Source organism: Dreissena polymorpha, chromosome 7 (assembly GCF_020536995.1).
Source record: "Dreissena polymorpha isolate Duluth1 chromosome 7, UMN_Dpol_1.0, whole genome shotgun sequence".
Classification (NCBI taxonomy): Eukaryota; Metazoa; Mollusca; class Bivalvia; order Myida; family Dreissenidae; genus Dreissena; species Dreissena polymorpha.
In genome coordinates, this window is record NC_068361.1 from 37872055 (window position 1) to 37897057 (window position 25003).

Sequence of the window (25003 nt, forward strand, 5' to 3'; positions counted from 1 at the left end):
GGTATCGACTTATAAGGTCGACCATGAAAAAAATAATGAAAGTCGACGAAGATTGATCCTGCGGCAATTGTTGTTGTTGTTGTATAAAAAGAAACTTGTTGATTTACGACACATGAAATGTCATCTTTTAACTGATACTTACCAATAAATATAACCACAGTTTGCAACATTTCCATTGTTATAATTTCATAATTTAATCCAAAGTTTTCATGTCAGCAAGTGTTTTTTATAACTGAACGCGTAAACAAAAGATCAGGTCATTTTTAAAGTCGAGCGATACTTGGCAACCTGTGTGAATTGACATCATCAAAGGAAAGCCGCTTCCTGTAAAGAAGCCATAAAGCATCACCCGTCTCGCCGATACAATAAGATTCCTTTAACTTGTGAAGTGAAATGTTTAACCAATTGCGACTTTGATATTCACTTGTAAACGTCCAATTATGTTTGAGCACGTGCATAGCTCAGCCTTTGTAACTGTTATGTAGAACAAAGGTGGAGTTAGCGGTCTATTGGTTATGTCAATCATTGTAATAAAAACGTGTTTTACAGAGGAAGTAATCATTTGTTTTGATAGTCAGATTAAAAGTGCAAAGATTTGATTACAGTGATCACAGTGTGTCATCGGATTATAAGTTTGTGGATTATTACTAGCGTGGACAATTTAGTGCAAACATTATAATAATAATTAATTAATTTGACTAAGACATTTGATTTGTGAAAATGCCTGGAAAACGCAAACGCCATGCGCATGACAATGCGTTTAAAATATGCGTGATAGAATTGCAGAGCAATCAAATAATAATAGTGCTGCTGAACGCAAGTTTTGTGTTTTGTATGTTGTTGTTGTGTAAATTAAGATGTACATGTATATACGTCTTGGTTTCCTATGTTGTTGATTTTGTTTTTATGTCATAATGATTTGCTTGTCTATATTTTTATCTATTATTTTCGATTTTCTTAATATATATTGTATTGATTATATTACACAAAGAACATAATACACGTGTCCGCTATGTCTACATCGCACAGGGCTATAACGACGTCATGGTCTATGTATAGAATAAAAACTTCCTGTACATTTAAAATGTCATCTGTTTATGAAAGTGGTGGATGGACAATTTCTGACTCCACTTATGACTTGGACATATTCAAAATCTCCGATTTTCTTTTTTTACCCCCCGACTTATGAGTGGGCAGACTTATGACTGGGTTTTTACGGTATTACAGTAAGAACCACAAACATGCCTTGCGCAGTAAAAATTTAAGATACCAACCTCCTCAGCAACTCAGCTACTGCACTTTCTGGTGCTGTTGGAAATTCAGTCAGTATTTCCTTTACTTTCTTCTGAAATTCACTTCCTTCAGATGTCTTATCAGTCTAAACAAAGACAGAAAATAACAGGCATTAGTTAAACACTGGTCATACAAATTGAGTCGTGTTCAGAGAAAACTGGGCATAATTCATGTGCGTAAAGTGTCATCCCAGATAAGCCTGTGCAGTCCGCACACGCTAATCAGGGACGACACTATCCGCCAAAATTGGATTTTTGCTAAGAAGATACTTCATTTAACGAAAAATGTCATAAAAAGCGGAAAGTGTCGTCCCTGATTAGCCTGTGCGGACTGCACAGGCTAATCTGGGACGACACTTTACGCATATGCATTATGCCCAGTTTTCTCAGAACGCGACTCAATTGTTTTCACTGACTCTTCATGCTCATTACTGACAATAGAAGTATGTCCAAAGAGAAAGGTCGAATAAAATTAATGTATGGTATTTTACACAAACATACATGCTTTTTGTAATCATGCAAAAAAAGTCTAAGAAATATATTATAAATGAACAAGCATGCTTTTTTATAAACATAAGAATTAAAATAAAGTTTATTATTATTTAAAAACAAAGACTCTTATTCTTATATGTAAAATTATTGTACTTCAAGAGATTTTTGGTAGGTAAATTTGTACAAAACTTACCTGACAGTTTTCTCAAGGACCATTCAATCCAGTCCAAATTGTTGGTTTGACAATCAAAAAAATGTGTCTCTTCCATATAACAGATTTCTCGCCACAATAAATTTGTATTCTTACAAATGTGTTTTATATAACAAGATTGTGATTTTTTTAGGCCAATTTGGGATCGAAACTCCGATCCATACCTAAGCTCAAAAGGTATATATATTTCCCATATAATTGTCTTAACCCTTTGCATGCTGGGAAATTTGTAGTCTGCTAAAATGTTGTCTGCTGAATTTCTAAAATCAGCATTTTTAAAGATTTTTTTCAAAGAATACTATCAGAATAGCAAACAGTTTGGATCCTGATGAGACGCCACGTTTTGTGGCGTCTCATCTGGATCCAAACTGTTTGCAAAGGCCTTCAAAATTCAGTTCCAGCGCTTAAAGGGTTAAAATTCCCCTCTAAATGTAAACATTTTTTTCAACAAAAGATGAGTGCATTACAACAACAACAAAATAAGTTAGAGGCTTATTTGTACATATTTCCGTTTGTTTTATAAAAGTGTTTTTGATATTAATTGAATTTAGCTTTTTAGTAACAAAGCAGTATTAGGAAAATATTAATAACAAAGTAAACCGATTGACTTACTAACTGCAATAATTTTATAAATATTTGTTATAATATTTTTTATAATAATAATTCCCTTTCTTGCAGAGTTTTTATCAAAGGCAAGTGACATGCATACAAAATAACATTAATAAACATAAAAAAGCTCACCCAAAAAAGTTCATGCTATTATCAACTGAAGTGTAAAGATACATGTACAGTCATAATGTCAAGAAAATAAGATAATACTAGTTTACATACAGAGGAAGCGAAAAGGTTGTCAAAGTTCTCTTCCTCCTCCTCACTCGACGAACTGTCAGAGCTCTCAATGGTGGTGGTAGCTCCAATCTGAAGGGATTTGTTTTCCTAAAAGCCTTACTCTGAGAAAAAGGGGTTTAATACCAGTGCGTAAAGTGTAAAAAAGGTCGTAAAGAGGACCCAATCCCAAAGCAAAGGGACCCTATCCCAAACCAAAATAATTTTCAAGAAGTGTCTTACGACTTATGATTATTAGACTCTATGTCTCAATTTTATTTTTTTAACAACCTACAAGATTTGTATTCAAAATGGTCAGGAAAAGGCCTGTTGTGTCAATATTTGTCGATAAAAAAAAATCCAATCTGGTAGTTTTTGTCGATAAAAATTTCCTAAATTTTTTTTACATTTTTTTTTTCGTCTAATGAAAGTCAATTGTTAACATGATGGCCGCCCCAACCTGCAGGGATTTTTTTGCTATGAGCGTTGCTCTTTGAATACTGGGTTTAATGCATGTGTGTCAAGTGTTGTCCCAGATAAGATTGTGCAGTCTGCACAGGTTAATCAGGGACGACACGTTACGCTTCTTTGTGTTGTTTTTTTTGGTTTAATGAGAGTTGCTTCTAAACGAGTCTAGTTAAGGTGGAAAGTGTCATCCCTGATAAGCCTGTGTGGACTGCACAGGCCGATCTGGGACAACTATAAACGCACATGAAATTGGGAAAAATAAAACATTACGAGTACCTGTACGTCTGGCTGTAATTTGGTGGGGGGGAATCACTGATATCTGCGTATATAGAGGATTCAATTGCACATGCAAACATGTCACTTAACGTTCAAAAAGTATTTAAAGATAAAACAAATGAGAGCTTGCACTAGTATTTGACGTCATCCAATCTGATTCTATCAGGGTCTTCCCCAGGCCATTTAAGCGCCCCTTGCCAGGGCGCTTGAATTTCGAAATCAGAGTCCCCGGGGCGCTTGAAATTTTCCGATCAGTGTATTCTTCAGTAAAAGAAAGTGGAGATTGTCCAAAAAAATCAAGGTTTCCATATCAGTGTTTCAATATTCCCTGTTTTAAAAGAGCACTCGGTACCTACTTTCACAAGTAATCGCCATAAACACCACATGGGGTAATGGATAATCTACTGATAAGAGAATAGCATGACTCACGTATCGATTATTCTAGCCACATTACACGGTCATTTAAATGCTGAAAAGGATGTACCTGGTAACTTTCCAGTCGTCAAACTGTGAAGTTCATTGTCCAATCGGTTAAGCGAATGCTTATGAGGGCGGGGTTTACTATTGACCATTATTTTTGATTGACGTCGGGCATGAAGTACCGGTAAGAGTTTATCGCAGCTTGATTAGCAAGAAGTTGTACCATTTGAGTAATATAAAACCGGTAATTAGTACAGTACAGAACATTAAAGACAGTTTCTGGCATCATCATCACACCTTTTTACTGTAAACAAGTGTTACCTATGACTCATAATTAATACGAGAAATTAATTGCAAGTGGTAAACAATTAATTATTATAGTGAGTAAGTTGTGCAAATGACTCCCGGTTACAATTATGTGATAACAATTTATTTAATTCCAGTACACGTATATTTCAACATGTCAATTTATAGAACTGATTCACCTCGTTTTTCTGACATTTATTCGACACGTTATGCACTTTAACAAATTTTCGTTGAATTAATTACGCACACTTGTAAATGTTTCGTCCGATAATCGATAGTTAGAAGACTGATGATGGCAACTGGCCGTGATCCTCGTGGACAACGTGAATTTCATGCATAATTCCGTCAAAACATTTATTCGACTTGTTAAGTGTTTAAACAAATTATCGTTGAATTTATAACGCAATGGTTAATATTTGTTGAAATCTCAAATGGGAATAATTAAATTTGTAATCCGAAACCCATTCCCGTAAGTCGATGTTAACGCGTTTTTAATCCGAAAGACACTTCCGAATGTAAATGTAACCGCAACGTTAAATATTTTTGCTTCAAATTAGCAGTGCAAATTTATTTTGGGTCGAATCTTTTTCTCTATTAAAGAGAGCGCAAAAATTATGCAGCATGTACAACGTCGCGTCTATTGCATACAAATGGCGTGTATTGAGCGTTTTAACAAGTGCACAACAGGTCAGGGGATTGACGCATATTCAGAGGCAATATTTCATCAAATCTATATTGTCACTTAAAAACAATATAAAAAAAATATATTTTTAAATGACTGGGGAATTTTTTTGAAGAGTCACAGCGCTTTCAAATGACGTCTTTTGACGCTGTTTTTCTTTGAGTTATAACGCGCCACAGAACGTGAATTGACACGTTAAATTAAAAAAAAATCAACGTCAACATCAAACCCCCCCCCCCCCCCCCGCTCGGCCCCGGGGCGCCAGAAAAAATTCCTGGGGAAGGCACTGTCTATGTGTAATGTCCCTATGATTCTTGCAAAAATCCTGACCATACCAGAAAACAATACTAAACTAAGTTGATAAACAACATTTGAGTCATGTTCTGAGAAATCTGGGCATATTTCATGTGCGTTAAGTGTCGTCCCACAGGCTAATCAGGGACGACACTTTCCGCTTTTATGGTATTTGCTGTCTAAAGGAAGTCTCTTCTACACAAAAATCCAGTTAAGGCGGAAAGTGTCATCCCTGATTAGCCTGTGCAGACTGCACAGGCTAATCTTGGACGACACTTTACGCACATGTATGCATTAAACCCAGTTTTCTCAGAACGCGACTCATTTTTGGTCACGAATTCTCTTACAGTGAGTTGAATAAAACAAAAGTACGTGAATAAAAAAATCACTGACCTGTCGAGACTTCATGGACATTGGCACTTTCTGTCCTGCCGTAGCACCACCTGTGGGCCGTAGCCCTGCACCCTGATTCAAGGACTGTTGGGTGAAGATTAGGGAAACAACTTATGTAGGGAGATGCAAAAGCCTACGCAAGGTGGCCACACTGATTATGGGCCTTGTTCATCCATATCTACAGACTTATTCCCAAAGCAGAATGCTTAAAAAACAATCCAATTAAAAAAAATCCAGATTGAAATATTTTCTTAAAATATGTAACTTATGAAACTATATCTCAATTCTAGTTCAATAACATCTGCCAAAGAATTAACAATAATTTACAAGATTTTGTTTAATAATTTGACTTTTCAAGGTTTAAATAAAATTATTTTTTTCCAGATCAGGGGACTGTTCACACACAAAAATTCCCAATACCGAAATCGCTTTTTTCCAAAATGGCCAGAAAAAGCCTTGATTATCAAATATCAAAGTCCTCTGGGATTCCCCGTGTTTATCCATAATGCAATCTGTCAGTTTAGCGGGTACGACTACGAGGGGAGTTTGTGCTAATGATTTTTTCGAACACTATGATCGTCTTTTTATGTTTGCTTAGTATGTGTGACCTACAGCATGTATTTGCTGATTGTGCAAATAAACTGAAACTGCAACCATGAAATTACTCTTTCACACTGTATGCGAGTCCGGGAAACCCTTTCTTCTTCTGATACAGCACTCCTTCTCAAACGAAGAGTTTGTGCTGGTGCCTATCGGCTAAGGGGTGAAAACTATACAAAGGTTTGCCAGATGCAGATACGGATTGCTAAATTCATGCTTGACACAGGCCCGGATCTGGAATGATTGAATCCATTGATCTGGTTTGCCTTTGATAGTGCGGATTAGAGAATCTTACACATCCCTCACTCGATCGGATGAGAGAATTGACTGGGCTTTCGTTAAGTTTTGAATTTTTGAAAAAAAGTCGTTGGAACATCGTGGGCTCGACTTTTTGAAAGTTTCACATGTTTGTGTCTACGTACCAAATACTCCGTGCAGTTGTATTCACCTGGTAAATGGTCATTTAACAAGTTGGTGTGCATTATACATTGATACAAAGCTATTCTGACTGCTAACTTGCGAGAAATTCATTGTGTCTTTCCTCAGTCGGCCATATTTGGCGCGCGCTTGTTGTTGTTGTTGTACTACTATGTTGAAAGGGCTGTTGTCGACATAGCGAATAGCGCGTATGAGGGGCATTTGATGGCACTGATTTTTGAGAAGAGCAAAGATATAAGCCAAGTGATTTAGTACGTTGTTATTTCTGTATTTATTCTATGTATGTGATATGTTGCTTTGTTAATTTGCGTGCGTATGTGAGCAAAGTCATGTAGTTGCGGATTGCGCCAGTAAAGTGAAACTGAAAGCATCAGGCTCGTAAAAGCAAAAGGAAAGTAGAAGTGGATGTGGAAAGTAGTTCCAACATGAGTTAGTGTTGTCTGTTCAATTATTGGTAATTGAAAGGAGACATAATTCGCATAAAATGCATAAATGTATGTTAAATGCAATATGCATTAAAATGCGGGGAAATCTAGTTGCACCATTTGCATGCAGCGTATAACGATTGTCTGGGCATGCGCTACTGTGTGGTCAGTTATGGTAATTTTCACATTTTGCGGGGGAATCCGGAAATAGTTATGGTACTTTTCACATTTTGCCGGGGATTGCGGAAATAGTCGCTGCATCACGATTGGCTGATTTATGGTGAAAACACACTAACATATTTGCTTCCCGTGGTGATTGTCGAAAGTAGTGCCTATTTGTAAAGAGTTCTCTTTCTCTTCTGGATGAAAAGCCATTTCGCGATCGCGCCCATTCCTTTAGTGGTTATCAACTGTTTCCTAAGTGTGTCTGCAACATGTATTTCATTGGCAGCGACGTTGACAGACGAGAGTTTGTGGTGCATTTTAGTACAGGTCGAAATCTCACTGCTGAATCTCCGAGTTCGCTTGTATTTGGGCGAATGGGATTTTCTTAGAAGCTGCGTGGCATACGTTTTTGATTGCATCTTTCGGAATAAGATCGGTTGATCTTTAAAACTGATACTAGCCTTGCACACGCTGATGTAAAGAAAAGGCTAGACAAATGCCATAAACGTCCATCTTTGGACCCTTTGGTTATTGAATGCAGTGTAAACTAAATAATAACTGCGTAAAAATGCCATTCGATATAATCTTGACCAGTCAGGCAGCCCCAAATCGCATACAGTTTGAGGCTGCCTGGCTGGTCACCGTTATGCCGCTGGACCCGACGTGGGTTTTCTCATTTTCCCAGAGTGTAATGAGCATTTTGTCCAGTGTATCAATCAGTGTATAATCAACGATGTTAATAGCAATCAATGCCGGTTGCTGTTTTAAAGAACACACTGATAATGTCGTCAGAGATTCGTAACTAACGACCGCGTTGTAGAACATCGGGCCAAGATTCACCCATGGAAACCAAACGGCAAACCTATTTCGCTTTCCGAGTTATTTAAAACTCGAAACACCTGCATTAGATATGAGTCGCATAATGGGGAAAACCGGACTTTATGCATGTGCGTAAAGCGTCGTCCCAGATTATCCTGTGCAAACCGTTCATGCATTAAGCCATGTTTTCCTTTCATGCGACCCTATTATATCTATATCTCAGCTGTCACGAAATGCTTACCAGTAAGTACTGCATCAGCACAATTCATTTGAAAGACAAAATGAGCCTCGCTATGGGAAAAAAGGGCTACGCATGTGCATGTCCTTTCAGCGCAGTGGTTGGTATACACGCTTCTCACCAAGGCGATCCGGGTTCAATCCCAGACTCATTTTTGGCATAACGCGAGTAATTTAGTTTCTTTACTATAGTGTTTACGTTTTTGTATAATGCAAAACTGTTTGATAGAATTAAGAACATGATATTGAAGCGATATATGCGGAATGTTATGTCCGTAACATTTGAACCATAACCTTGTTTGAAAGTAGAAAAAATACTTTAAAATTAAACAAACAGATGTTTAAATCTATATGCCTATGACCACGCTGATCACGAATTCGTTGGAATTTTTAAAATATCTAAAGCCGTTCAAACGTTATCCATTTTTTTAAATCAAAAAATACATATGTATCATATAATACAAAAAAAATAATATTTTTTTTGTTTTTTAATAAAACATAAACAGTTTATAGTGTTGTTTAAAAGTTTGAAGAAAAATGAAAAAAAATAAAAAAGTTATAATCAAAACATATTTTGCATTAAGCACCCTTTTCATAGACCGTCCCATTTACGTGCACAATTGAAATACGCTCGCTCGCTCTCTCGTTCGCTCCATCGAAATCAAACAATAAGATAGTGAAATCTATATGAATTTGACTCGCTGAATCCGAATCCGTTGTTAAATTTCCGATATCTTGGTCCGAAAAAGAATTATTAAGTTTAAATGGTAAAATTCGATAAGAATGCAGCACACTTTTAACAGAAGCTCAAAATCCAGTATACCTTAAAATCCAGTGAAATAAAACAATCAGATAGTCCAATCGATGTGCTTTTGTCTACCTGAACCCGATTCCGGTGCTACTTTTCCGATGTATTGAACCGTTAAAGAATTATTAATGTTAAATGGTGCCGTTCGATAAGAATGCAGCAACCTTTTAAAGTAACATTACTACTCAAAATCAACGAAAATTTCGTACACTATTTCGTAAAAAAAACTTAATCAATTAAAAATCAGTGTTCCTTGTGGCAATTGCCGAAATTTCAGCGCCAGGTATGGTAAAATAGATGTGTGTAGATACCAAAATGCTCGTTTTTATTATTGTTTTGCATATTTAATTCCATTTTAATTCCCCGCAACGATATCTATTCATACGACACATGAACACTAACATGGTGTTCGTGTGTCGTATGAATAGATATATTCGCGGGAATAATGCCTTAACAGAAAATAATACATTTTAAATAGATGCATACTAATCACTCATTTAGTCACTCACTCAATCACTCACTCACTCACTTACAGTCAGTCACTCACTCAGTCAGTCACTCAATCACACAGTCACTCACTCAGTCCACCAGTCATTTAGTTTCTCGGATCAAGATTTTGGTATTAATTATCGGATACAGTTAGCCCTTAAATAATAGTGTAAGTTCGTTCGCACTTTTGTGTTTGAAAAGTCTTTTCGCTCAGCTCAAGGCAATATTGATAACAACAAGTGAGTGTCTGTAATATTAATACACTGATGTGTGTATTAATTTTCATATTTTCAGTATAACCATGTCGAGTGTCGAAATAATTATTAGACATTGTCAGTCGCTATAAAATGGTGTCAGTCATTATTGGGCGCTGTCAGTCTTTATAACACGTTGTCAACCAGTATTAGGCGTTGTCAGTCGCTATAACACGTTGTCAGTCATTATTAGGCGCTGTCAGTCGCTATAGTACGTGGTCAGTCGTTATGAGGCGTTGTCATTTATTATGAGGCATGATCAGTCATTATGCGGCGTTTTCAGTCATTATAAGGCGTGATCAGTTGCTATTAGAGATAATCAGTCGTTTTGAGCCGTTGTCATCAATTATGAGGCGTGGTCAGTCATTATATCCATTTATATTCGTGTAGTGCACCGATTGTAATAATGCATGCATATAGGGTCAGTGTAAACATTTACCCTACTTTACAGTGACTGTCTGGTTAGCACAGTGGTTAGTATACGCGTTCATCACCAAGGCGGGTTCAATCCGAGCTTGCTTTTAAAAGAGGATGAAGTGTGAAACAGTGATGTGGAAGTGCAGTATACAACTAGTCAAATATGGATGGAGATCCAAATACAATGATGTCGTGTTCTGAGAAAACTGGGCATAATTCATGTGCGTAAAGTGTCCTCCCAGATTAGCCCGTGCAGTCCACACAGGCTAATCTGGGACGACACTATCCGCCAAAATTGGATTTTCGGTAAAAAGGGACTTACTTTAAATGAAATATACCATTAAAGCGGAAAGTGTCGTCCCTGAGTAGCCTGTGTGGACTGCACAGGCTAATCTGGGACGACACTTTACGCACATGAATTATGCCCAGTTTTCTCATAACACACCACAATGTGTGAGACTAGTTACTTCTTGAAAACTTTACTGGCTCTGTTGTTCATTGTTTCGTCCTTATATTTTAAGAATGTGTTCATTGTAGTTAATGTTTTGATATGACTGTCAGTGAGAATTAATTATTGTAATTTGAATAAATCAAATTACTTGCAATTTTATGTTTTACACACAAAAATCATTTAAGTAGAGCTGTTACTTTCATATGACATTTGGCCCTGTCTCAGAATAATTATTGTAAGCAGGAGTAATTGTTGTTTTCTAATGTGTTATTATGAGTGTGTATTAAAATTGTGAATATAAAATGAAACTGTCCACTTGTTTTGTCGCTTAATATCTTAGTGAAAAAGATACATATTTCCGTGAAATCAAATAATTACATATGTATCTCCCTTGAGCATAAAATGCTCATGGTGAGTTGTTGTGGTCATTCTATATCTGTTGTGTGTCGCCAACGTTTATCACTCTAGACGCCAAATTTTATATCGAATCTTGATGAAACTTTCTCAGAATGTTTATCTTGACAATATCTAGGTGGAGTTCAAATCTTGGTTGTGTGTGAACAAACTAAGTCCCCAGGTAAAAGCATAGAAAATACTTGTAACTACTAAAGAGGTAACATTAATGGCTCAATCTTGATAAAACTTGCTCAGAATGTCTAGTTTGAGAATATCTTTGCAAAGTTTGAGTCTGGTTATTGTGCATCCAAAAACCAGATCACCAGTCATAAGAAGCAACATGAAAATGGCTTTTGCAACCAGCAAGTGAGGTAAAAGGTGTACCTACTGTTACATGAAATAAGGTGAGGGTCTGAGAGCCATCATAGCCATCTTTTACCGGGTGGAAGTACAGAATAAAGCTCAATAATGGGAGAAAAATCCTTCCAAAATAGTAACAAGAGTTTACTTGAATTAAACTGCATTGACATTACAATATGATATTTAGTTTGAATTGAAAAACTAAACTGTTCCACAAATGATTTATTCAATAAAAAGTCTACAACAATGTTACCGATGGTATAAAATAACAGATCATGCAATGTATAAATAGATATAAACATAAATGGAAACACTATAGTAAAAATGATTGTACAAGTGTGTACAAAAAATATTATTTATTTAATGAAGATCATTAATAGACACTCTTATACATTGTGCTTTGTCGTTTTTATATGTTATATAGTAACAAAAATTAATCTTTCTTTCACATGTATGCATTGATATAATAAAATACTATTTTGATAAATGCCTTCGGCTCTAAATAATCCTATAACAAGGTTAAATATACACGATAACAGCCCACATATTGACCGTCATGTTTTCATTGATCTTATGAAACAAGTTTTCAAACAAAAAGTTTGAATTCAGGACACAATTGCAGCCTGTAAATTCTATTAATAGAGTTCACTAGTATAAAGGCTCTATATGCATGCTTTACTTTTAAAGGACCTTTTCACGTTTTGGTAAATTGACAAAATTGAAAAAAGTTTCAGATTTGCAAATTTTCGTTCAAGTTATGATATTTGTGAGGGAACAGTAAAACTGAACATTAACCATGCTCTAAAATATCCAATATAGGCATCTTTTGACGATTTAGAAACCTGAAAAATAAATAATCCTTACAAACTCGAAAAGGTTGAATAATTTGGTGAGTTCTGTTGTTATCGTTATATTGTGTACATTACAAGTTGCTTATATAAAGTATAACGTTCCATTAACATGATATGAGCACAAATGGCTGAGTGGTTTAAGTGCGAGACTTTTACTCCAAGAGTCAGAGGTTCAACCTCAGTTGAGGATTAATTTTCTTTATTCTTTTTTTTTATTTTATTATGTTTTACTGGAGCTCTTCATTTAACATGATTACATTTATCACTTTAAAGCATTTGCTGACAAACCTTAATATATGCCAAAATTTGTGAAAAGGTCCCTTTAACGCAAATCATCAAGAGTTACCAAGTCTGCAAAGTAGTCAACAGAAAAAAATGAATGCACTTACAATTTCAATAACTTCTTTAACGTATTAATACAAGAAATCTGAACAATTAATTTTATACAATTTCCTCCAAATGGACAAATATATGTACAACATGCAATCGGCTTAGAAATATCATGTATATGAACAACGATAAGGACATTCATATTAAATAGAAGTGTTTAGTTACAAAAAGTGTACTTAAAGTAGTACAAAGAACAATACAACATCAATAAACACTTATAAAAACATATAAACTATTAATGGCCAATTATAAACACTTTGGGAGCAAAAATCTTGGAATAATTCTTCACTTTTATGGTAATATATATGATTTCAAATATAAAACATTCAGTTTATGCTTTGACAAGATATGAAATTAAAAAAAAGAACCAAACAGTAAAAATACACAAGTATTTATAACACCCCGTCACATTTTTAAAACAAATTCAAATGACATTGTATTACTGACTTTCTTAAAAATTTCTTTTAATCTTGAACCCGATTTATCTTATAAATATATTTTTTTATGAAATAACAATAAGAATTGCTATTCTCTCCATAGGAAGGATTTTTAACCCTTTGCATGCTGGGAAATTTGTTGTCTGCTAAAATGTCGTCTGCTGAATTTCTTAAATTAGCATTTTCTTCGATTTTTTTTTAAAGAATACTATCAGAATAGCAAACAGTTTGGATCCAGATGAGACGCCACGTTCTGTGGCGTCTCATCTGGATCCAAACTGTTTGCAAAGGCCTTCACAACTCGGTTCCCGCACTGTAAGGGTTAATTCAAGTCTGAGTTACAAAATTCTGCCAAATATATACTGAGAATGAATTTGACCCCTGCCCTGGGAATACATGGTTCCATGAATATGCGCAGTGTCGTCTAAGATTAGCTTGTGCAAACTGGGACAAAACTATGCTTTTGTGGTATTTTTCTGTTTAAACGAAGTCTCTTATTTAAAAAAAAAATCAAGTAAAAGCGTAAAGTGTTGTCCCTGATTAGCCTGTGTGGACTGCGCAGGCTTATCTGGGACAACACTTTACCCCATGCATTAAGCCCCATTTTCACAGAGCGAGGCTCATTTGATGTTCACAGCAGCCACATACACAACCTGTTCTAGGTCAGTATTTGGGCAGTGCAAATACATGTCGTAATGAAATATTAATGAATTCTCAAAAAATGGTTATATAATTCAAGAAAAGTGCAGTTCTCTTAACCCGTAGGATAGTTTACAATTCAGATTTATGGCAGTAAAGAGTTACGTAATTTCTCCAAAACCACTGACTATATAATTCATGTTCACTGCAGCCATGTTTACACATACGCAACCTGTCGAAGGTCAGTATTGGGGCCATGTACAAGGTGGTGTTGGGGCCCACAGGACAGGGATCTGTCTGGGCCCACAGCCCCTTGTGACCCATGAACTCTGCCCGGGTCAGGCCCTTGTCTCAGCTCCGGATTTGGCCCGTTGGCCTTTGTGTAATCGGTTCTAAAAAAAAGGAAATTGGTTATTGTATAAAAATGCATTTAAACGGGGGTTATGAAATCAATTTTCTGAATATACCCAGAGCAAGAAAAAGTTGCAAATAGCATTTTCAACAGTGGTGTGACATTGTTTGGAAATTCATTGGAAACAGAGGTTATAAAATCAATTTTCTGGGTTTTCCATCACAGCACGAAAAAGTTGCAAAAAGCATTTTCAACAGGTGGGCCGAACGCTGGCGCATCTAAGCTTACTGTACTAGAATTTTGAAAATAATATTATAGGGTAGTAAACTAGTGACATAATTCTTGAAACTTGCTCAGAATAGCGGAAATTGTTGTGATGAATGTCCCAGACAAATGTCACTGCACGTCATCGAAAAACATGGCTACCAGAAAGGAAGGGCAATGTTCCGTATATGATTATATTAAAAACTATTGCAGCTTGTGAGCAACCTGAAGTTTACATTTAATATCTTGTAATCATGGAACTTGCCAAAAACCGTCGTTCTTGTGTTATTTCCAATTAATTCTGAAATGGGTAACTTATGGTTAAAAAAGTTAGTCATGAGGTAAAATGGTAAAATTTATATTAATATTTAAAATGCTCTTGAGTCCATTTCCTGGGACTAGAACCAGTACTTGGTGTCTTTGAGAGAGATCTAAAGAACGCTTTCATGGTGGGGATCGAACCCAAGACCTCCCTGTCATATAAGATTGACATTCAAAGGGACTGGAAATCAGTTGAAAGGAGGAGAAATCACACCCCTGATATCACAGACTCTAGCATACTAACAAGAGAAGCCCTTTATTCGGCCCCACATGCAGTGACGGGTCTGGACCTTTAGCCTTAGTTCTGTTTGCAGAAATGTAGACAGGCCTTTGTGGTTGCTGGGAGACCACTGGCTGTTTTGGACCTGGTCTGAAAATAGAAAAAACATCTTGCGAGTGATATGCACGAAAAAAAATTACGGAGAAAATCAGAAATACATAAATTCATTAACATGGCCATAACTCAGGGGTGAATTGATTACTTTTCTCCTTTTATACCTCTTAGGAGCCTTGACTGAACTTGACTGAACTTGACTAAACTTGACTGAACTTGACTGAACAGGACAAAGTTATTCATATCATTTTACAGACCCCCTCCCTGCCTGCTGGTAGTGTGGGTAGAATGATCATGTAAAATAGTTGTTATTTGATCATGTAAATTAACTTTGTCTTCTACATACGCATACAGATAATACAAATGACATAGAGTGAAAATTTTATATAAAATCTTCAGGATCAAAGATTTTGCTCAGAACTTAAGTTTTCATTGTAGCATATATAGATTAGATTGAAATATTCAATAGATATTATTCATGGCTCCTACCACTACTTGGTCATTGTAGGCTCGGGTACTACTTACAGTGTATAATACCCATGGTACTCTTAAGTATACTAAAATATACCAACACATACACAGCCTATTTACAATGTACCCAAGCTTTATGTCTAATACGATGTCGTAAAACGTGCTATGGAATACGTAACAGAATTCTTATAAAACAAAACCTGCCTCAACATCTTTTTTTAGTAAGAGTTTCGATCACATAGAGCTTTTTGAAAAAAAAAGAGCAGACAATAACCAATTCAGTGTTAGAATTTCCAGGTATGTTTAAGTATATTTACCGTACCTGGGGTACATTTAAGCATACTTAAGAGTACCCAGGGTACATTTAAGTACTACCTGAGACGACGATAGCCAATCAAGCTTTAATAAGCTCGTCACACCAACTATTTCAAACACACAAAAATGTAATTAAAACCATGCATGAAAATTATACAATAATATAGAGTAAATATACATAATAATATAATAAAACAAGAGCACCGCCTTGCGGGTGCAGACCGCTCATCTATTTTCTTTTTAAAGGTGAAGGGACTCTCATTTTCAATCACAAAGGAGGGAGGAGTGGAGTGAAGAAGGGTGTATAGTGTGGGGTTGTGGACATTTATTACATTATCTTCCAAAAAAGCGAAAAAAAAAAAAAAAAAAAAAAATCAGGGGGGGGGGGTTTTGGGTGCGATGGTTGGACGGTATTTCAAACATAACCGTTTAAAAAAAAAAAATGGGGGGGGGGGGGTATAGTGTGAGGGTGTGGTGATAATTTGTGAGATGATCTTAAAAAAAAAAAAAACAAAAAAAAAAAAAAATCAAAAAAAAAAATTGGGGGGGGGGGGGGGGGGGGGGGGGGGGGGGTGGGGGGGGGTATAGTGTGAGGGTGTGGTGGTCATTTGTGAGATGATCTTAAAAAAAAAAAAAAAAAAAAAAAATAGGGGGGGGGAGGGGGAGGGGGGGGAGGGCACGGGGGATGGTTTGGGTGAAGTCTATTGTGGTATGTCAGGTAAGAGTAGTTTCATCAAAGTATCAATCAAATCTAATCATAAATAAAGAAGTTATGGCAATTTTAGCAAAATTTAATAATTTGACCTTGAGAGTCAAGGTCATTCAAAGGTTAAAGTAAAATTCAAGTTGCCAGGTACAGTAACCTCATGATAGCATGTAAGTATTTGAAGTTTGAAAGCAATAGCCTTGATACTTCGAGTGGATCGAAACACAAAATTTAACCATATATTAAAAGTTACTAAGTCAAAAAAGGGCCATAATTCCATAACAATGACAACCAGAGTTATGCAACTTGTCCTTTTACTGTACCCTTATGATAGTTTGTGAGTGTTCCAAGTATGAAAGCAATATCTATGATACTTTAGGGGTAAAGTGGACCAAAACATAAATCTTAACCAAATTTTAAATTTTCTAAGTATAAAGGGCCCATAATTCCGTCCAAATGCCAGTCAGAGCTACATAACTTTGCCTGCACCGTCCCCTTATGATAGTTCATAAATCTTGCAAGTATGAAAGCAATAGCTTTGATACTGTAGGAATAAAGTGGACCTAAACACAAAACTTAATCAAATTTTCAATTTTCTATGTATAAAAAGGGCACATAATTCTGTCAAAATGCCAGTCAGAGTTACATTACTTTGCCTGCACAGTCCCCTTATGATAGTTAGTAAGTGTTGCAAGTATGAAAGCAATAGCTTTGATGCTTAAGGAATAAAATGGACCTAAACACAAAACTTAACCAAAATTGTCAATTTTCTAAGTATAAAAAGGGCACATAATTCTGTCAAAATGCATGCCAGAGTTATCTAACTTTGCCTGCCCAGTCCCCTCATGATAGTAAGTAAGTGTACCAAGTTTGAATGCAATAGCATTGATACTCACTGAGAAAAGTGGAACTAAACGCAAAACTTAACCAAAATTTTCAATTTTTTAAGTATAAAAAGGGCACATAATTGTGTCAAAATGCACGCCAGAGTTATCTAACTTTGCCTGCCCAGTCCCCTCATGATAGTAAGTAAGTGTACCAAGTTTGAATGCAATAGCATTGATACTTTCTGAGAAAAGTGGACCTAAACGCAAAACTTAACCGGACGCCGACGCCAACGCCAACGCCGACGCCGACGCCGACGCCGACGCCAAGGTGATGACAATAGCTCATAATTTTTTTTCAAAAAATAGATGAGCTAAAAATTAAAAAACTTGATTATGTGCTGCAAAACAAAAATATCAAGCGCTAATCCATCTAGTGCCAAGTTAAATGTCACATGTGTTTGTTTCACAGAACAATCATGCAGTAAAACCTGTTTTCATTGGTCAAGTGCTGGTCATATGACAGTTTCTGTGCCACTAATTGGCCAGTATTTTACACACAACAATCATGCAGTAAAACCTGTTTTGACTGGTTGAATGCTGGTCATGTGACTGAGTCTCAGCCACTGATTGGCCAGTTTTATTAGTAGAATCTTCCTCTGCCAGTTTAGGTTGTTTACAGCAGTTTACATTACTGCTGATGTGGTTTAGCATGTCTATAGTGGAGTTCAGTATTGACTTGCTCATTCTTGGGGGTAAAAATAAAAACAAAAGGTGATTTATATCTATACAAGCTAATTCATTTAATTGATATCCTCCGCCAATTAAATTGTGTGCATAGATAGGTGTAGAACTAAAAGAAAAGGTTATTTGAAGGGTTGAAAAAGGATAAGATAAGGTGATTTATTTATAAATTATGGGACATATACAAGTTTATTTTAATGTTTCTGTTAGCTTCTTTCCAGAACAGATTTAAATGTTTCAGGACAAAATACTGCAGTAACCAATAAACATACATTTATTTTGGAAGTAAAAATTAGGTTTTGTATTTTATTTAATTTAAATTATTTGAAATAAATGAACTTACCACAAGATTTTATTAACAATATTTTAAGCTATTCATAAAGTAATGATTAAATAGTCACGTTTATAAACAATGAGGTAGAGTCAATCTTGGATCATCACAATATGCAACTCTCGATACCAAGCACTTTCTGCATGACTTGCCTTGCTTATGTAAGATGTAAAATATATGTGTCATGCTCTGTGAAAAGGGGGTTTAATGCATGTGCGTAAAAGTTTCATGCAAAATTAGCATAGGCTAATCAGGGACGATACTCTCTACTTTAAAGATTTTTTGTTTAAAGAGTCTCTTCTTAGCAAAAATCCAGTAAAGGCGGAAAGTGTCTCCCCTGATAAGCCTGTGTGGACTGTACAGGCTAATCTGGGATGACACTTTATGCACATGCATTAAACCCCCTTTGCACAGGGCACAGCTCATATATGTCATGAAAACTGCCCTATTATAGTGTGGACTGCACAGGCTAATCTGGGACGTCACTTTACGCACATGCATTAAACCCCCTTTTCACAGCTCATATATGTCATGAAAACTGGCCTATTAACATAGTCTTACTGTGTGGACTGCACAGGCTAATCTGGGACGACACTTTACGCACATGCATTAAACCCCCTTTTCACAGCTCATATATGTCATGAAAACTGGCCTATTAACATAGTCTTACTGTGTGGACTGCACAGGCTAATCTGGGACGACACTTTACGCACATGCATTAAACCCCCTTTTCACATAGCACAGCTCATATATGTCATGAAAACTGCCCTATTAAAATAGTCTTACTCTGGAGTTTGTTTGTATTTGCTGGAAAACTCCACTTATGAGCGTTACAAACCAAGCAAACCTATTTAAAATCATTTCAAAATCACATATCACATCAACTGTAATTATTTCAATGAAACTATCATCGGTTCGTAAAAGAAGTCAGCGCTTTCTGTATCTATGGATAAGATGGGTTTTGAAAAGTTATTGCAATCAGAATCTATTTTATCAGTAATGATTTTAATAAAATTGAAGTGATTTCAAAGGAATGAATCACAGGGTTGACTAAAAATGAGTCGTGTTCTGAGAAAACTGGGCATAATGCAAGTGGGTTAAGTGTCATCTCAGATTAGCCTGTGCAGTTCACACAGGCTAATCAAAGATGACACTTTCCGCTTTAATGACATTTTTCATTTAAATGAAGTCTCTTCTTAGCAAAAATCCAATTTAGGCTGAAAGTGACGTCCCTGATCAGCCTGTGCGGTCTTATCTGGGACGACACTTTACGCACATGCATTATACCCAGTTTTCTGAGAACACGACTCAAATGTATACGTAAAACCAATCAATACAAAAACAGCTTACTGCGTGACTTGTTTCGCTCGTGTGTGCTGCGTAGTGGGCGAAGATGCTGCAGACACACCAGTGTTCAATCTCGTCTGCTGGGAAGACGAGCTCATAGCTATGTGTGATTTCGACTGCGAGCCAGTTGTAGCTACTTGAGATTTCGACTGCGAGCCTGTCGTAGCTACGTTAGATTTCGACTGCGAGCCAGTATATTTTCCTTGCGCAGGTTTCTGGATGCTGACCTTAGTTCCCATGGCGCTAGAGGCGCGAGATGTAAAGTCAGACGCCTTCATGTAGGTTTTCGAACTTGCAGATGATGTTGAAGTACTGCAGTGAAAAAGAATACAGTATTACAGTGAAACAGAACATTTCTGGATTAACTTGCTTATTCAATGTATAGATGCCAGTAACCAGGTACATAATATATATTTTACCTATTCACAAAGAGATATTTTCTAGTTTAAGTCTTGATATTGTTGTTTTATTTCTGTAACCATAACAATGACAAATCAATAACTTATTTGATTCCTATATCAACGCATTCACATTTAATGCCAATTTATGTCCAGTGACAGGCCAGTTTTTAATATCCATATTCAGGTCTATTTCTGCTGTGTAAAAAAGGCCGTAAAAGGGACCCCCAAATCAAAGGGACCTGATCCCAAACCAAAACTGTAAAAAAAAAAAAATCCCAATTTCCAAAAAAAGTGTTTAATGATTATTCGATAAACATCTAACAAACTATATAACTATAATGTATATGATTTTTTTCCAAAATTGCCAGGAAAGGGCCTGATGTGTCAATTTTTGTTGATAAAACAAAATCCCAATTTGTTCCATTTAGCGATAAAAAATTCCAAAATTTGCCATTTCATCGATTTAAAAGAGGTCATAGTGACCTTGACCTTTGACCTAGTGACCCAAAAATTGGTGTGGCATGTAGAACTCATCTAAGTGCATCAACATATGAAGTTTCAAAGTTGTAGGTGGAAGCACTTTGATTGTAGAGTAAAATGTCAAGGTTTTAGCACGACGCCGGCGGACGACACGACAACGACATGACGAGCTGGCTATGACAATACCTCGGGTTTTCTCCGAAAACAGCCGAGCTAATGAAATGAGCACTGAAACTGAACATTTTAAGCAACGAATGCACGTAAAAGAATATTTAAAAAGGTATGTGCAATTAATAACAAATCAAATTATAAAGACCAATAATTTCCATTCTGAAGATTTCACAAGAAAATTTTCGCAATTTCAGAGCTTTTTGCATTACTTTTTCACAATTGACGCAGTATATGTATTTTTCCTAGTCAGGAAGAAAAATTGCTGATTATGTACAAGCCATTTCAACAAAACATAATCATATTCAAATATTTTAACCTTAACAAAGCAACATGGATATGAAGGATCTTCAATGATTGGAGGTAAATCACTTAACACTTTCCCACTTAGAAGCAATGTGAAAATGCATAAAACCTGCGAGTAACTCCCAGTCTGTTCAGGTTTTATGCTGTTTGCTGCTCATCAATATCTAAGGGTTGGAAATTGAGCCTTTAAAACTTTAATCTAGTAAGAAAGGATTTAAATTTAATTAACTTTCTAAGAGACTACAAATGCATAAAAATACGTATTTTAGTTATTCTAAGTGGTTAAGGGTTAAAAGAAGGGAGACAATGAAGTCAAGCGTGTGATTATGCACAAGTTGTCCCTCTATCGCTCAACACTACCTACCCAGGTCTGCTGGGCTCCTCTAGCATCATGCTGACGGGCTCCAGGCTGGCTGGGCTCAAGGGTGCGGGGCTTGGGCTTGGTGACCTCTGGGTCTGGGAGGTCGTAGGTCGCGATGTGGATGTCACTGGTCTGCTCCTGGAATGCGTTTGTTAACTAACATGTAGCTTTGTGGTTAATAGATATTTAGTTTAAAAAAAAGCCTTGTTCTGGGAAAACAGGGCTTAATGCATGTGCCTTAAGTGCCATAACAAGTTAGCCTGTGCAGTCCAGATAATCTAATCAGGGACAACACTTTCTGCCTAAACTTGATTTTCACTACTAAGAACAAACTTGCTTTTAATGAAAAATACAACAAAAGCAAAGAGTATAGTCCCTGATTAGGCTGTGTGGACTGCACAGGCTAATCTGGGATGAAATTTCATGCAAATGCATTTTTTCACAGAACGTGGAAAAAGTTTGAGTAATTGGGATCTAGATTTATTATCAATTGAACGTATCGACAATTGCTCCACATGTTTCATTCAAATTTTGAGTGCTGATTATTTAATGACCTGGTTGAAAAGTTAGATACATAAATTATTATGTGGTTGATGTGTTACTATGGATATTGTGTCATCCTTGAACCTAACAGAGTCTCACTCTGACAAAAAAGGGGGCTTAATTCATGTGCGTCTTGTGCTGAGAAAACTGGGCTTAATTCATGTGCGTAAAGTGTCGTCCCAGATCAGCCTGTGCAGTCCGCACAGGCTTATCTGGGACGACACTTTCCGCTTTAATGGTAATTTTAGTTTCAAGGAAGTCCCTCCTTACCGAAAATCAAGTTTAGATGGAAAGTGTTGTGCGGACTGCACAGGCTATTCTGGGACGACACTTTACGCACATGTATTATGCCCAGTTTTATCAGAACAAGACACAATTTATGTGGCGAAACCTTCCACTTTTTAGGACTTTTCTATTAAACCCTTTCCCACTCAGAAGCAAAGTGAAAATGGCTGTTTGCAAACAGCTTAAGATACTGATGAGCAGCAAACAGCATAAAACCTGAAAAGGCTGTGAGTAACTTGCAGGCTGTTCTGGTTTTATGCTGGTTGCACACAGACATTTTCACTTTGCTTCAGAGTGGTTTAGAAAACAAACTAACATGTCATCTTTCATTAGTTCCAGGACGTTCTTGGCGCGTGTCTCGTCCCACTTGCAGACCTCGCAGGCCATCTCTATCACCGACTTCTCCAGGTCCTTGTACAGGGACTGAAGCTTGGACACCACTGAAACAGAATTGAGCCGTGCTCTGTGAAAAAGGGGTTTAATTCATGCGCGGAAAGTGTCATCGCAGATTAGCCTGTGCAGTCCGCACAGGCTAATCAGGGTTGACACTTTCCACCTTAACTTAATTTTTGGTAAGAGACTTTCTTTAAACAGAAAATACCATTAAAGCGGAAAGTGCTTTCCCTGATTAGCCTGTGTGGTGAGCACAGGCTAATCAGGGACAACACTTTCCGCATAAACAAGATTTTTGCTAAGAGACTTTCTTCAAACAGAAAAAATCATTAAAGCGGAAAGTGTCGTCCCTTATTAGCCTGTGCTGACTGCACAGACAATTTGGGATGACACTTTACGCACATGCATTTAACCTCCTTCTCACAGAATAAGGCCCAATTAAACATCAGATAAATGAGCTACACTCTTGGAAAACAGGGCTTAATGCACGCACATAAAGTGTCGACCCAGATTATCCTGTGTAGTCTACACAGGCTTATCAGGGACGACGCTTTCTGTCTAGACTGGATTTTTATCTACAAAAGACTTCCTTTAAACCAAAAATTCTGTAAAAGCGCAAAGTGACATCCAAAATTAGCCTGTCCTGGGAAAACGGGGCTTAATGGATGTGCAAGTTATGCAGCCACAAGTGAAACAGAATTAGTTTAGTTTAAACCAATTTATTTTAGCACCATTGCATTGAAAGCTTAGGGCTTATTGAAACACTCTCATGCTGATTCCTGGGTAGAACCAGTACTTGTTGTCTTGGGGGAGATCTAAAGAATAAATAACTTCCCCACAAAATGGATAGAACCTGTGACCTCCTGGTCACTATGTGGACACCCTATCCACTACGCCATGGGGATCTCAATCAACAAATTACCCAGTGAAGTCATTTTGCCTATGTCTCATATGACTGACTCAAGCCTGCCAGCTAGGTCGCCATGGTGTATTTGAAATGGTGTCTCCATATCAACCAGGAGGTCATGTGTTCAACGCCCACTGTGGGAACATTCGTATGATCTCAAACAAAGACACCATGTACTGATTCTATGCAGGAAACAGACTCTTGAGCATTTCAATAAGCAATAAGCTTTCAATGCAATCAAGCCTAAATAACTAGGTTTAAATTAAGCCTGACAGCTAGAAAATTTGGTCAAGATCTGCATGATTAAGTTAAGGTGGGAGTGACATTACACATAATCTCATCGCAGATTGTACTACAAGAACACAAAAACATCCACCAACTCTTTGTAAATTGAAGTTCTCTGTAAATTTCAAGAAATATTATGATGACAATCTCTATGAATGATAATGCCAAAATTACAACTGATCATTCAAGGGCCACAACTCAACAATTTCCAAGATGATAATGCTGATTATCAAACTTGACCTTAACATTATGTGTGGTTATTATCGGATGTAAACTGTTAACTTAGCAAGAAGAATTACTGTGATAATTAGTAAACTAAAACAACAGTGAGTAAAACCAGTTCTCCAGAAGTTCACATACGCTGGGATTTCTGGCCAATAGACAATTCTGGCTCAGCAGGGGGCGCTACTTTAGCTGGAGATTCCTGTTTCTTTGGAGTGGTCTCCCTTTGGGCAGGTTTCATAGGGACTTTTCCCTTAGCAGGGCTTGTGCTCCTTTCCCCCTTGGCGGACGGGTTGCGGTGGGTCTCAGGGAACTTTGGTTTGTAGCCCATGCGATCCAGAACCTGCCTCATGGTTCTCTCATCTCCCTCACAACTGGAACAAACAACACAACAGTGTTTTTTAATTATTCAAAATCGGGTCCGGTATTCAGCTCATTCTCAATGGAAACAAGAGATGTGTTTGTCAGAAACACAATGCCCCCTAATGCACCGCTTTTTTACCTTTGACCTTGAAGAATGACCTTGACCTTTCACCACTCAAAATGTGCAGCTCCATGAGATACACATGCATGCCAAATATCAAGTTGCTATGTTCAATACTCCAAAAATTATAGCAAAACTTTACTATATTAAAATTTTTAATTTTCGACCTTTGACCTTGAAGGATGACCTTGACCTTTCACCACTCAAAATGTGCAGCTCCATGAGATACGCATGCATGCCAAATATCAAGTTGCTATGTTCAATATTTCAAAAGTTATTGCAAAACTTTACCATATTAAATTTTTAAATTTTTGACCTTGAAGG

The 25003-nt window shown here is 36.8% G+C and overlaps 1 protein-coding gene across 41 annotated transcripts in view; it reads right to left on the reverse strand.

Moving 5' to 3' along the window:
* Positions 1–25003, reverse strand: part of LOC127837398 (proteoglycan 4-like) — a 109256-nt gene that overhangs the window by 21276 nt on the left and 62977 nt on the right. For 2 of the 41 annotated variants that reach the window (XM_052364404.1, XM_052364407.1), the window contains exon 9: positions 24334–24569. The exons of 27 other annotated variants lie outside the window; for them this stretch is intronic. In XM_052364404.1, coding sequence (XP_052220364.1) covers positions 24334–24569 — 236 coding nt within the window. Of the gene's footprint in view, positions 1–12574; positions 14228–15016; positions 15143–19847; positions 20157–21563; positions 21699–22704; positions 22829–24333; positions 24570–25003 lie in introns of those variants that run through there. 12 more of the 41 variants (XM_052364416.1, XM_052364415.1, XM_052364419.1 and 9 more) reach the window with 12 other exon arrangements.